Consider the following 15,748-nt stretch of genomic DNA (forward strand, 5'->3'; position numbering starts at 1 on the left):
TCAAAAATCCTTTTATAAAATCCAAAAATATATTTAAAAAAAGCTAAAATAAACATTGTTTTAGATCTATAAAAAACGGAATATTCAGGGCTTTTAATCCAGTTCTTTTAATCCATTTATAAAAAAAAAAATCTAAATATTATATCTAAAATGGTCCGGCCCACATGAAATCAAGTTAACGTTAATGCATCCTACGAACCAACCCAAGTCTGACACCCTTGCTTTACAGGTCTGACGCCCTCAACATTGTTTCAGGAATGTGGACACGCCATCCAATCAGAATCCTGGATTTGTACGTGCAGACGATGCCAGGAAAAAGTCCAAATCCCTGCATTCACTTGGCGATTGAACTAAATAAAACCAAGTATTTCTGCTATTTTTCTTCCAAAATGAACTTGGGTCACCAAATAGGCGTGTCTTAGCCCAACATCCTCACACCCCCGACACCTCAGTCCGGCCCGTGGGTCCCAAATGGAGTCCGGCTGCCGAGCAACTAGCCTTCTGCTTGACAAAGAGCCTCAACTTATCCCTGAAGGTCTCCCCTAGAAAGCTATAGATGATTGGATTGAGGCAGCTATTGGAGAAGGCGGCTAGGTTGACCACATGACCCGCCAGCGGGTGGTCATGCCACAACGTGGCGGTGGTCCTCCGAGCCGGGTCTGCGGTTCCTTGCAGTAGCTGGATGCTAATGAAGACATTCTCGGGTAACCAGCAGATGAAGAAGACCAAAACCACCACTACGATCATCCGAAGTGCTTTTTGGCGGCGAGGCCATAGACCACGATGCTTCTGCGCCCTCATGAGGGTCCGCACAATCAGCGAATAGCATAAGCCGATAACTGAGAAGGGTAGGAGAAACCCAATAGTCACCTCCAGCCATTGAATCTCAAAAACATTAGCAAAACAGAAGTGGAGCTCTCCGCGGTGCTGAGTCTGAACAATGGTAAATGGCAATAACGTAGCTAAAATGGACGCCATCCATATTAGTCCACAACTAAGTTTAGCGTGTCTCATGGTCCTTAATGGGCTACATCCTACCGAGCCGGCTAATGCTACGTAGCGGTCGAAGCTCATCCAGGTGAGGAAGAAGATACTACTATACATGTTGACTTGGAGGAAGAGTGACATGAAAGTACACAAGACGGCGTAGTCGTAGTATTTTTCGTTTAAGTTGAAGACTTCGATTAAGGAGTCGGCTACTAGGATTAAGTCGGCTACTGCTAAGTTGACAAAGTATAAATCGGGGATGGTCATCTTCTCACGGTGGTTTAGGTTGACTACCAGGATTAGGATGTTCCCCATGAAGCCAATAGGGAAGAGGAGGATGGTATAAAGGCAGGATAGGAAGAGACCAATGGCGTAGGATTGGTCAAGGCTTTCCGTAGAGTTGAATTCGTCTGAGGTGTTGACGCTGGCGTTGTTGTAGAGTTGTTTTGCTTCCATTTTTAGGGACGTTTGGGTTGGATGTTACAAGCTCGGGGCTCGATCGTGGATTCCAGGCCGGGGGGAGCGCCTCCGTGCTAACTGGGATGGAGGATTGGATGCGTCACCGGCGGCCGTTTTCCGCCGTGGTTCCATCTTTATTCAGCTTGCCTGGACGGCGATTTGACACCTGAGCTAAGAAGCCGAAGAAAGAGAAGATTAGAACTAAATCCAGACCAAAAGGGGATTTGGTTACCTTTACCTCTATTTATATATATTTTTTTAAAATCCACTTAAATGTTGAGTCGAAATGGCTTGGAATATTAAAGAAATGATCTTAAAAAAATATATATAGACAGAAAAATCCTGTTTTTTTGCTATGTTCTAAGATAGAAGAAGTAAACGAAGTGTCTTCATTAAAATTCAAGCTGGAGGCTTTAAACAGATGCATTGAAATTCCTTCTTTAAAATCCTTTTTTTGTTTTTGACGATCCTGGGAGATGGAAAGCCTTTACAGCACGGGTGTCAAAGTGGTGGTCCGCGGGCCAAATTTGGTCCGCGCAGCATTTTATGTGGCCCGGGAAAGTAAATCATGAGTGCTGACTTTCTATTTTAGAATCAAATTAAAATGAAAAGTATAGATGAATATTAAATTTCCTGATTTTTCACCTCTTAAATCAATACTTGTCATTTTTAATCAATTTTTCCGTCTTTTTACTTCAAAAATCATTTTATAAAATCCAAAAATATATTTAAAAAAAGCTAAAATAAACATTGTTTTAGATCTATAAAAAAACTGAATATTCAGGGAATTTAATCCATTTATAAAAATAAAATCGAAATATTATATTTAAAAAAAACTGAATATTCAGGGCTTTTAATCTAGTTAAAATCATTTTTTTGCTGATTTGGGGAGAAAGAAACGAGTCATGATGGACATTTTTGGAGCATTCTCCCACGATGGCACGACATATATAATTGCACGAGTGTTTTTTTTTAATTACGCTCTTTAACATCACCCTCCTTTAGTTGTCAGACGGTCCCTAGAGGAAGAAATCGTGATATCTGTTTGGCCAACATGACCTTTAACAAACATTCCCAGCCCGCCGCAGGCTTTTCCTTCCACTTGAGGAAAATCTCTGCAAAATTAATGCGACTAGTATTGCGAGTAGTATTAACTTCCCTATATATACATACATTTACATACTACATTTACTTCTAAAAATTCAAAAAACACATTTTTAGGTGGCACTGGTTACCTAAAGAAAAGAAAATAAAGAGGATACCTGTGAGGAGCATCTTTAAGTCAAAAGAATAAATCAAAATAAACTTTTTATGGTCAACATAATGCTTTCCGTAATATTAAATTAGCAAAATCAGCATAAATTATTTTGGATTTGAGGCAAATCTTTAAACACACACTAGCATATGAATTTTAATAAAACTATTTATGAATTACTATGTATTGATATAGCAAGAGAGATGAAAAAAAACATATAAAGTACAAAATCTAACTAAATATACCAATAAATGACAATGCCATACTACAACTAATAATAATGACCTAAAGAAGTATTTTAGTGCAACCACGTAATATTTTGACATATTTTTAAGGTAATTTCTCTATAAAACAGACAAAATTGGAAAAAGCAACAACAACAAAAACACTAAATTTAACCTAATAACTTTCTTAGCTTATTAATACTCGAGCTATTACAATAAAATGTTAAAAAAATAGGGAAAAAAGTGAACTGGAAACCAAAGTATTAACTTTAAATAAAGTTGTCATTCAAATAGACTGTGAATAAAGTTTATGGTGGGTCTCATTTTCTATGCAAAACTCATTTAAAGTTACTCATAAAAAAATGGAGATACTACATGGATCCAAAAAAAGTACTTACCCAAATTTGGTTCTCCTGATCCCGTCCCCAAATCAGACAAGTGGAGATGATCAAATCCCATGTCCGTGATCCTCAGTCATACCACCTGCTGTGTCGTCGTCCCCCCCCTCCTCACCCATCCTCACCCCCACCCATTTCAGTAAGGGGAGGAGCCAGAACCAATGAAGTTGTCCCTTTACTTGCTTGAAAATATTCACATTAATACACAATAATCCACTTTCCTAAAACATGCATGGGAAGCTAATTGGACACTAAATTGTCCCTCAGTATGAATGTGATCATAAATGTTAGTTTGCCCTGTGATTGGCTGCTCACCAATCCCCTTACCTCTGGCCCAAAGCTAGCTGGGCCAAATTCCAGCACCCTCTGTGACCCTAGTGAGGAAAAAACAGTTCAGAAAATGAGATAAAATGAGGATTAGCTTAGTTCAGCCAGCTGTGTGGTTGCTAAGCAACAGGTCTATCCATCCAAGTTAGGGAAAATGCTTGACCCTTCCCTTCCAATTTGAAAAAATGTTGCATTGTCCAATTTTTTGGGCCATCCAGTGCCGTTCATAGCTGCAAAAAAAATAAAGCAGAATCATAAATGCATTCTTAAATGATATATATTCAGTGGACAGTTTTTTTTTTAAGTCTACACATAAGACAACAATTTTAAGGGTGCGGCTTATACTCAGACGCGCCTTATATGCGAGCAAATTATCGGAAAACATGCATGGTAGGTTGATTGGACACTCTAAATTGCCTCTAGCTGCGAGTTTGAGCGTGATTGGTTGTTTGTCTCTTTATGCCCTGTGATTGGCTGGCCACCAATTAAGGGTGTCCCCCATTTCTGGCCAGCTGGGATAGGCTCCGGCACCCCCGCTGCATCCTAGTGAGAATAAACAGTTCAGAAAATGAGATGACAGAGAGAAAACATGTTATAGAAACAAGTTACAATTCAAGAAATGCATTTAAACTGTAGAAAAGCTGTAAAAAATGCAAAATAAATGAATAAAATTGAGTTAAATAAGAACAGGACATCCGTCGTTAGTTTCATATTTATTCAGTCTTTGACTCAAATGACAGTAGATTACTTAGAGAATCTAGATAAATCTCTGACCCCGGAAAAAAATCCCCCAAAAAATATTGTACTTGTTGAATAAAGTACAACTACTGTACAGTATAGCTCTGGTTTACAATATATACATATTAACTTCAGATGATGTTCATTTTTATATATATGAGGAGAGAAAAGCACGTTGAGGTTTTGCCGTTGAGTGAGAACATTCCATGTGAATAGAAATGAGGACTTGGAAGCTCAAAACTAAAACTGTCATCTGAAAGCCAGAATTCCAAGTGAAAGTATCCAATAGGTGGCGCTGTAGTGACAGGATAAGATAAAATGGGCTAAAAAAAATAGTCGTCCATTTGAAAGAGAATTCACTGGAGTATGCAGCAGTTTTTTGTAGACCAGAAATGAAGATAACTTAATCGGGGATTTGTTTTTAGGGTGTCATTTTCAACCAAAATTCACCCAAAAAGTGTTCATCTTTCACAATGTACAGTGGAATCTCCTAAAGTGTAATTCTCCCAAAAATGTTTTAGTAATTTTGTAAAATCAACTTAACAAGTACAGCTATAATTATTGTAATTTTTTTTAAAGTACAACAGTAGTAGTTTCAACAATTTCCTGCAGTTTTTCAAATTAAAAGCCAAATAGGGTCCAACTTTGGAGATTCCACTGAATTGTCAGTATTCCTAAAAAAAAGTGCGCAACTAAAAACAAACCAAACAAATGAGAAATACGTTTTTAATTAGCATGTTTGGTGAGAAAAATGCGACCAAAAACGAATGTTAGGGCGCTTTTACTGGATCCAAATTAATGATGTCCTGGATCATGATGTAAAGCTGTTATGCCTGAAACTGGATTCAGTATTTAAATGTATGAAATAAAGTAACCTCCAGATTAAGAACCCCAAAAAAAATCAGATCTAAAACGTCGTCATCCAATTTCAGAAATTGAAACAATTGAAAAGTTGTCCAAAAATCTCCTAAAAAAGGCACGTTTTCTATTAATTTTGTGTCAATCTCACCTAAAGCTAATCATTTTCCAGCCAACTTTGTCTGATGTTCCCATTTTCAGTTTCCTTTTTGGTTTTTCAATCAAATGGAATTATTCTAGCACAAAAAGGGGAGTGGCTACTTGGGCGTGAACACATTTCAAGCTTCCGCAAAAAAAAAATGGGAGCGAATTCCCTATCCAACATTTGTTATTGACGCTAAAGCTTAAACGTCAGTGTTCTGCTTTCATAACAATGGAATTCTAGCAGCACCGTTAAAAAAAGTTGAATCCAACGGGGAGACCTTCACGTCACGGAGTTAATTTAAAAGGCGGGGGTGGGCGTAACATAGTGTTAGCAAATGTTCTCCTCGCACTATTACTTCATTTCATAGTTCTGTATGTCGTTATCCGAACTCAGGGGAGATTTATCATGAAGAAGAAGAAGAGGTTAGCAAACGTTCATCGACATTGAAACGTGCATCACATTGCAAACAAACCACTGCAATGATGAAAAACTAAGAGCTGCAGACAAAGTGACTTAGTGGAGAGCTTCCCTTGGTCACAAACATATCCACCCACACACCCACAAACAAACAAAATGGCAGCACTTAGTAGTTTTCTCCAAAATCCGTCAGATGGCATTCCGGAAAGTGAAGGGTAAATTCCACAGTTTGCTATGCTAGTCGCGCTTTAACGCAGTCCAGAGTGGCGAGGGCGCGAAATACTGGCCTCTGGAGGGTTTACGCGATAAGTGCTGAAGGGGGTGTCGAAGCTTCACGTGACTATTTGCTGTACCGCCGAACGTTGGCGAGGACAGGGTCGATCTCGGCAACCTAGCCTGGTTAGTAGCCGTCGTAACTTATCGGAGAAGTTCTTGTTCATTTGCCTGTACATGAGCGGCATGGCGAAGCTGCTAGAGAACGCCGTTAGCTTGGATATGCAACGTAGGAAGTAGTAAGCGGGGAGGTAGCGTGAGCCGCCTACGTACGCCGGCGCCCCTGCTACCGTATGAACCAGCAACGTCACGTAATAAGGACTCCAAAGAGCGAACTGGACGCAAACGGAGGCTAGCAGCAGCCGGTGGATAGACGGGTCCAAACGGGCGGAGTCCTGATCCAACGGCGTTGACTCCTTCCGGATGCGTAGGATAAGCGCGAAGGCGTACAGAACGGCTACGGCGGGTACTACGTAGCCGATAAACATCATGATAGCGTCGGCGGCCTCCTTATTCTGCATCTTGGAACATTCCACCATCTTGGTAGAGATGTGGTTGCAAACGTAGAAGAGCAACGAGGAGAAACTGGTGAGCACTGCACCGCCCCAAATGAAGCCGCATACGTGCTTGGTGTTGTAGACGCTAGACATGTATGTACGCGGTAGGGCGCGTTCGATGTAGTAGTCCAGACTGAGTAGAGTGGTAGAGTACATGGTGACTAGAGAGGAAATGTTGAAGAGGATGAGTAGGGTGATGTATACTTCGTTGGTGTACTCCCAAGCATGCCAGCGAGTGAAGGTGGAGCTGAGAAGCTCAACGGGGGCCACGGCGTTGAGGACCAATCCGGCGATGGCCATGTTGACAAAGTAGACGTCGGGCATGGTCATGGATACCTTGTTGGAGAGGTTGACGGCCACTAGTAGTAGGTTGTAGCATAGTCCCAATGGGAAGCATACCAGGAGGTAGACTAGGGATAGCACGGATAAGATGAGGCCAAAGTCTTGGCATAGGCGGAAGTCCACGTTGGTTTCCGTCTCGTTGTAAACCATGCAGATCCACATCGCTGGACCCGGGAGCAGGTCAGCTTGCGGATGGACTGCAATAGAAATTGGACAAATTAGTCACGTTGTAGGCGCAATTACTTTGTTTTGATTGGATTTTTATAATGAAAGTACAGAAAAACTTCATGTTGTGATGTAGAATGGAGTAAAACTGTGACCGGGCGTTTGGTTGCCGGTCAAATGTACTTAGATATTAAACAGTACTTGGATATTAAACAGTACATAGATATTAAACAGTACTTAGAATCTTGGATATTAAACAGTACTTAGAATCTTGGATATTAAACAGTACTTGGATATTAAACAGTACTTGGATATTAAACAGTACTTGGATATTAAACAGTACTTGGATATTAAACAGTACTTGGATATTCAACAGTACTTGGATATTCAACAGTACTTGGATATTCAACAGTACTTGGATATTAAACAGTACTTGGATATTAAACAGTACTTATATATTAAACAGTGCTAAGATATTAAACAGTACTTAGATATTAAACAGTACTTAGATATTGTATCTAACACTGTCAATTAGTGATGGTCTCGCAGTTCTGGGAGCGAGGGTTTGATCCCAGGTGGATCCTTTGCATGTTTGCCCCAAGCTTGCATGGGTTTTCTCTGGGTACTCCAAAAAATATGTATGCCGGGCTAGCTGGCTAACACACTAAATTGCCTATATCTGTGAATAGTTGTTTGCCACAAATTAGCAAGGCACCATCTGATTGGTTGATTCTGAACATCACATCAGCCAAAAACCAATGAGCCACAGCCGGTGAATGGCCTTTTTTGGTAGAGCCACACAAAGCCGAATTGTTTGACGCCTTTGCAGATTTTTTAGCACCTCACCGACTTCCACATTGTCACATGGCGAACTGCTGTTTTCCACATGGCCCAAAACAATAGAATTCCCGCACCGGCTGCACTATTTCACGGCAATAACCCCTTTGTCACGTAAAACAACAAAAGAAAGACATTGCTTTTCAATTAGCATCATTTTTATTCGCCATCTTGATAAGTTTAAATAGTAAAAGTAGAGTACTTCCTTTTTAAAGTGCATTTATCTACATGATTACTACTTTAAATTAGCCATAGCCCAAAATGGAAAAACTAGCAAATTGTAGGAAATATCTGATTTTCATTTAATATCGTTACATCATTATTTTTTGCATCCACTGAGACGAAAAAATAATTTTTATCACATGCCAATTCACGGAAAAAAAATCATAATCGCTGATCTCATAAGACAATATTTAATCTTGGATGAAAACAAGAGAGAAACACTGCATTGACAACATGAGCTGATATATTTGAGGAATCTTTGGCGACTTTGCGCAAAGCGCTTTGAATCTTCTTGACATGCGGCAAGGACGAGATTTATAAAGAGTGAAATGTGAAGCAGGCTGCGGTGAAGACGCCACTGCGAACGTCTGAGAGTTCAAGGCCAGGTCAACTAAAATGCCTGGGAGCTTCCAAAATGTCCACTTTTGTTTATTTCCACAAGGCTTCATTTGGACTTCTGCAGATTTGCCTTTGCTTCTTAAACATTTCCTTCCCTGTCTTTGGGTAAATAAACATACTAATCTGCAACAAAGTGCCGGAAATCTACTCCGTTTTTGGGAAGGATGACTTGCATTTCCAGTAACAAAAAAAGCGAGAAGAACTTCTTCCTGCACTTACGTAAGAATTACTACTGAAGGTCTGTTCCTGGCCTGAGGAAGATAGAAACCATGACTGGACGTTTGGTCGCCGGTCTTTTGGTCGCCAGTCAAATGGTGACAGAGAGTTCACTGTGGAAACCATCTCTAGAAAATTATATTCATGAGAGGGAGTTTAATATCTAAGAGAGAGTGTTTAATATATAAGTACTGTTTAATATCAAAGTACTGTTGAAACCAGCTCTCAAAATTATATTCATGAGAGTGAGTTTAAGTACTGTTTAATATCCAAGTACTGTTTAATATCCAAGTACTGTTTAATATCTAAGTACTGTTTAATATCTAAGTACTGTTTAATATCTAAGTACTGTTTAATATCTAAGTGCTGTTTAATATCTAAGCACTGTTTAAAATCTAAGTACTGTTTAATATCTAGGTACTGTTGAAAAAAAGTAGATATTTAGATATTAAACTCTTATGAATATAAGGTTGAGAGCTGGTTTCAACAGTACTTAGATATTAAACAGTACTTAGATATTAAACAGTACATAGATAATAAACACTACTTAGATAATAAACACTACTTAGACATTAAACAGTACTTAGATACTAAACAGTACTTAGATATTAAACTCTCTTTCTCTTAAATATTAAACTCTCTCTCATGAATATAATTTTGAGAGCTGGTTTCAACAGTAAAATCTCTGTCACCATTTGACCGGCGACCAAACGTCCGAGCACCGACAGAAACGTACGTCAGGCCGTCCGTCTCCATACTACTTCAGCTGGCTGTGGCTAAGACTGGGAGTCAAAGCAGTTGGACTGAAAACAGGGTCAGCAGGAAGAGTGTCTCCAGTTACTCTCGAACTGCCCCCATGCAAACAGCGCCGAGTGAATCATTTACAAGCGCTTTCCTGGTGGAAAGCTCACACAGTAATTAGCTAGCTAATAGTCCTCCTCTCCCAAAAGTCTTCTTAAACTCAAACGCCCATGGTGTAATGTAGCGTAAAGATATTTCATTTACAGAACTGGATAAATAAATGTGAATCGTTAACGGGAATAAACCCGAAGTAAATAAAACAAGCGAGAGGAGTCATAAAACTGTAAATCAAGACTGAATGATATCGAATTAATATGTGTAACTACTGCAAAATAAATGGCAGATCCACAATATGTAGATCTTTATTTGGGCTTTGCTGCATTTCTGTTCAATCATAAATCATAAAACAACGTCATTGACAGTGATTCCATTTTTTTTCCATTTAAAACTTTACTACAATCCCTGTTGGAGTGCTATAATACTATTATATATGTGAGCATTTAATTAGATAGGACTGACCTTTACCCCAGAATGCAGACCTGGAAGGACGTTTATGAAATTGCTGATGCATCGTGATCGCTATCCAACAACCTTTGTGATTACTCGCATATTGTTGTAAATCGTCATGCTATTTTCACTTGATTATGGAATTGTTTTTGTCCAAATGGAAGCTTGTTTGTTTAATTTCCAATGGAGTTGTTTTTTAGTTCCGACCTTAATTGTTAATATTGAATACCTGATATACCATGATTGTTACAGCTGGTGTTTTTGCTTACGCAATTGGATGAATCAATAACCTTGTAATTGTTTTGATTTGTATTGTTTTATATTATATTAAATATAACTAAAAACAAACCTAACAATCCCCAACTGATGTTGATCAGGGATTTCCAACTACCAATGATAAAAGTATCACTAAATATAACCTACACAATAAGCCTAAATCCCACCTACATTTCATTTCTCAGATTTAAACTCAGTTCATTGAATTCCTCTAAAACTGTCAAGAAAAAAATCTTGGATACCCTTACTATAGTCATTCACCAATAAAAAAAAAAAAACCTCTCGCCAATAATGATCGCATGTCAACAAGCAATCCGAAACCTACAGTGAATGACGGCTATTTATTTTAAAACACATTATTTCGCACTAAAACTCCTCTTTTGTTCTACTCCTTGTGCATTCTGATTGACACTAAAAGCATACTTCATTCTCACGCCCTGGCAATAACAACAGTCGTCTTTGCACGTGACAACGGTTCAGCCCAGTCGAATTTTTTTTGTAGGACTTTTGAAATATTTCCCAGATGGCGAGCGAGCCCCACCAAAACATGATGTAAGTAATAGTGACCCCCAAATGCACCGGGGGTTGTTTTGCAGTATGTGACATGACGGCCCCCCCACACCCTTCGTCTCATAGTACATCCTTACTGGAATTCACAGAGCCTTCTGAGAAATGACTGGATTATGTCACATGATTAAGTGCACACAGAACCCCAGAGCTACTACGCAAATACAAAATAAATATGCTAGGTGACTCACATTGTCAAATATTGTAACTGGGCAACGTCGAGGCTAAACGGCATCCCACATACTCATCTTGTTGGTATGATTTATAACAAACCAACCAGAAAACTACTTCTAAAAGACCATTTTAAGTCGGTAAAGCCCTTCAGGCTCATTCCTTATGATACTTAGAAGTGTAATACTGAGGGATTTGATTCAAGGCTAAGACGCCATAACGTGTTGCCCATTTAAATGAGTGCAAGTGCTTTTTTCTTCTGTGATAAGATCGTTCCTGAGTTTATTATGATATTCCCTACATAAGGTTACTGAGATTACCAACAGGAACGCCGTGAACTAGGACAGTAACTACCGTACTTACTGATTTGATTCTAAATGTTTTGTACTAATGGCTGAGTGTTCAGTCTATGTTGGAAAACTATGACTACAACAAAAAATTTAACACAATCTCACAGTTATGTACAAAGAACATGTTAGTTATGTGGTTATTGGGTTTTTTTATGGTAGCTTGTTTAGTATTAATGATCTTATTGCATTTATTTGACTGTAGAAGGTGGTATTTGGACTGTAGCCTTTCAGAAATGTATAAAAAATATTTTTTGAAAGGCTTAGCAGTACAAAAAAATGAATGAATCATAGATCTCCTGAATTTACAGCTTTCAGTACCAAATATGATAATTAGCATCATGTTATTTTTTGAGAATTTCTCAGAATTGAAGGCAAAATACAGAAAAATATGATTTTTTTTTGTTTCATTTCACCACTTTTAAATTACAACAAGTCTCTGAATTCTTTTGACAGCATTCTTATGCTGTTTCTAATAAATAAATATCAATGATAAAAAACAAAATTATGATTAAAGTGGTGGTAGATACTCCAGTGACTTTCCTATTGGTGCGTTTGGAACTCAACTTCCACACCATTGATTTCCATATTTTACCTCACAGGTGAGTGGAGAGCCATATGCACCCATGGAAAGAGCCACATGCACACATGGAAAAAGCCACATTTGGCTCCTGAGCCATATGCACTCATGTAAAGAGCCACACATGGCTCCTGAGCCATCTGCACCCATGGAAAGAGCAACATATGGCTCCTGAGCCATATGCACCCATGGTAAGAGCCACATATGGCTCCTGAGCCATATGCACTCATGCTAAGAGCCACATATGGCTCAGGAGCCATAGGTTCCCGAGCAGTTTTAAGCGATCTCGCCCAGCCGGTGTCACGTTGGAACTGTCATGGCCATCAAGCGGAGTCAGAGTTCAGCAGTCAGCACAAAGCAGGCTTAAGCGCCCTTAAGCCGTGGCCCCCCGCACGCCCCATGTCGCCTTGGGTCACGTGGATGAAGTTGACGACGACAAGTGCGTCCGGGCCAAACGAGTAAGGGGAGGGAGGGCCTTAAAACCACAGGCGGCGTTTAATGTGCTGAGCGGGAAGATTATAGCCAAGTATTTCGTCAAACTGCAGCTTTCACTCTCAAAAGCCGTCATCTGTTTACTATTACTACATTTCGACTGATGCATTAGAGACTTATTCTTATTGTATTCGGTACAGTTGGAGTAGCACATCCAACTGTAAATATACTCGGCGGCTAGAAAATTGGGTACATAGTGTATTCTGCTATTGCAAAGTAGGATACATATTTCTTTTGATAATGTACATTAGTACTACGACTAATAAAAACAGTTTGTTTTCGTCAACTCTATGTATTGCACCAACAGTAAATATCTAACTACTGTTTAATGTCAAAGTACATTTAACTGGCGACCAAAAGGGACCAAACGTCCGGCGACCAAACGTCCGGCGACCAAACGTCCGGCGACCAAACGTCCGGCGACCAAACGTCCGGTCACGGAAAATGGCATGATTACTTATAAAAAATAACTTGATGCCATTGCATTGAATTTTATGACTAGTGAGGGTACCTATATATGTCAAATGGATCTAAAAATACAGAATCACATAAATCATTTGTCAAAACCTGAAAATAAAGTACAGTGCTTGACTTTGTAGCTTCAAATTTTTGCAGTTTTACATAAATCGGTGTGGAATGGAGGGGGATTGCTTTGCGTCAATATGCCATTGTCTACAGTACTTTCAAATTACAGTCAGATCGCACACATGATCAAAAACTCTTGCAACTAGCAGATCCTGTAGGCAAATTCCTATAGTTTTATTTACACTGAACATAGAGGACGAAAACAAACATGACTTTTTAGTGACCCCCCATCGCACTTGACGCCACAGATCAAATGGTAGCTAGCTGTCACGGTTAACTCAGTATTTACAACCCTTTTGCAGCCACTACTCTTACTCTAAACACATTCCTGAAAGGGAAAACAAATTAGATATTAAGGAGATCTTTGGACAAAAACAGATCTAAAAGTAGAAAAGTAAAGGAGGGGGGCAACTCACCAGAGACGTTTTTGAGACTTGGCTCGTCAATGGAGAAACCTACGGAGGCATCGGGTCAGGATTTCCCATTTCTACAGGCATTTCTTACTCGTTTCATTAAGGAATGAAAAGCCGTCTAAAATCGTCTGATCGGCTGCCTAATCCGCTAACATGTGCGTGAAGAAAAACGGCGTTTTACTCCATTCGATGTCCTCGGCTAGCAAGTTTTGGGAAGAGGCTTGTTTCGAAAAAAAGGGGCAGGCAGTCTGCTAGTTAGTTAGTCTGCAGGAAAAGCTACGAGCGCTACAATGTGTACACACGTGACCCTCCCCCACAGGCCTCCTCCTCCCTCCTGATCTCCAGTCGCGAGCCCTGGGAGGACGTTCGCGACTCTGATTGGTCAATTGTTCAAAAGAGGCGGGGCATTATCAGCAGACGCGCAAATTGCATACATTCATGTTTTCACCACTTAAAAGGACTTCAGGCTAGAAGTATGTGAGTTTTTTTTTTAGCAATTGTAGTTTATTCATAGTAATATACTTGGAATAAAAAATGTAGAAGATAGATGAAGTTAAATTGATTGGCAAAAGGATTATTTTCATTCCTATTTGTGATTTATTCATTCATTTGAGAGTTTTAAGCCAATTTCATTGGTTTTCTTGACAAAAAAAGTCATGTAAACTCTTATATCAATGCATATTGCGATGTTTGTCCCAAATTTTGCATTTAGATTGAGATCTTATTAATTACTCAGAGTGTATGGAAAAATAGTGCTTCTTTTCAATGGAAGGTCAGAATAACTAAACTTAAACCCCATTGAGCATACATTTTACTATCCTTTAATAAAGAGAATTTATCCACAACCAGTTTCCATTCTTGTACTATTTGAAGGCCCTCATCTGGACTCACTCAAAACTTTCAAGGCCATATTACCACGCCCATCTTGTTTACAAATTATAGTACATATACGTCCCGTGTACTCCAGATGTACGTCAGGTGTTTGCGGAATTCTTTTAGCAGCAGATGGTCACGGTCATGTAAAGTAAAAGTAATGACTAGATTGACGTGTTTGTGGCCACTGAGATTAGCACTTCCAAATCATTTCCTGCAGAAAGTCATGAAATGTCGCCAAAAACAACAACAACAACAGATGTACTTTGGCTCGAGTTGTGTCTTAATGACAAGGGTAGCAAAGACTAACATATGGGTGTTCAAACTACGGCCCACTCTCTCGTTTTTACTGGCACAGAGCTAACTGTGACAATTGATGGTGGTACGCAAAATAAGCTTAAATTCAACCTACATTTTGTTATTGACCAGATTCATAAAAAACAAGGGTAAGATTGCATTTGTGGTTAAATGCCATAAAATGTAAATCTTATGGTTTTACAGTGAAAAAACCCAACTAAAGTCAGTGTCATTTATGAAGGATTCTGTTTTAGAAAAAGCTCAAAACAGGCCCTCCATCTTGGATTAGTAGTTATAGATCAAATACAATTGTTGTTTTCTGGATAGCACTTTTTTGGTATAGTTTTTTGGAGATATTTGCAAAAAAAGTGTCATCTATGAAGGATTCTGTTTTAGAAAAAGCTCCAAACAGGCTATCTAGCTTGGATTAGTAGTACGTAAGCTTGTGTGTCTATTTGTTTTGTTGTCTTCTCATGTTTTGGAAAGAGTTTTGATGATGAATTTTATTATCCCACTCCCATCTGTCACATTTACAGCATCCGCTGTAAAAGATCCATTAACCTTTCTGCCAAGACAATATCAAGCCACTTAAAGTCCCACAATTATAAATTCTAACAGATTAATTAAGTAATAGAATCTTGTTAGGAGTATTCATAAATAAACAGTAAAGACTTATACACTAAAGTAAAGACTTTTAAGGGCGCCTTATAGTGGTGAAAATACGGTAATTGCTATTGACTTCCAGGTATGAAGCACTTACTACTTTACAGTCACCTCTAGAGCCAGCCATTGTTGATGTTTTGGATTTTTTTGTATACAATCTTGCATTGGGGGAGGAGCTATATGATGGAAGATGTTGTAAACTAAGATGGCATCTGCATATTTAACAGTATTGTTTCAGTTCAGGCGTTTGTGTTTTATTAATATCCGACAGTGGTGGTTTTTCGTTTTTGGTTTTCAGTTTTTCTCCATATATAAGGCGCACTGAATTCTAAGGCACACTATCTATTTTGAAGAAAA

The 15,748-nt window shown here is 39.0% G+C and overlaps 2 protein-coding genes across 2 annotated transcripts; both read right to left on the reverse strand.

The window, feature by feature from the left end:
* Positions 1-262: 262 nt before the first annotated feature.
* On the reverse strand, positions 263-3,419 carry gper1 (G protein-coupled estrogen receptor 1). Its single transcript, XM_077734696.1, has 2 exons — positions 3,324-3,419; positions 263-1,617 (listed from the first exon to the last, which is right to left on the reverse strand). The coding sequence occupies exon 2, from the start codon at positions 1,441-1,443 to the stop codon at positions 433-435; it is 1,011 nt and encodes a 336-aa protein (XP_077590822.1). The 5' UTR covers positions 1,444-1,617; positions 3,324-3,419; the 3' UTR covers positions 263-432.
* A 931-nt stretch (positions 3,420-4,350) lies between these two features.
* On the reverse strand, positions 4,351-13,857 carry gpr146 (G protein-coupled receptor 146). Its single transcript, XM_077735234.1, has 2 exons — positions 13,562-13,857; positions 4,351-7,177 (listed from the first exon to the last, which is right to left on the reverse strand). The coding sequence occupies exon 2, from the start codon at positions 7,140-7,142 to the stop codon at positions 6,141-6,143; it is 1,002 nt and encodes a 333-aa protein (XP_077591360.1). The 5' UTR covers positions 7,143-7,177; positions 13,562-13,857; the 3' UTR covers positions 4,351-6,140.
* Positions 13,858-15,748: the final 1,891 nt, after the last annotated feature.

The sequence above is a fragment of the Stigmatopora nigra genome, chromosome 15 (genome assembly GCF_051989575.1).
Source record: "Stigmatopora nigra isolate UIUO_SnigA chromosome 15, RoL_Snig_1.1, whole genome shotgun sequence".
Classification (NCBI taxonomy): Eukaryota; Metazoa; Chordata; class Actinopteri; order Syngnathiformes; family Syngnathidae; genus Stigmatopora; species Stigmatopora nigra.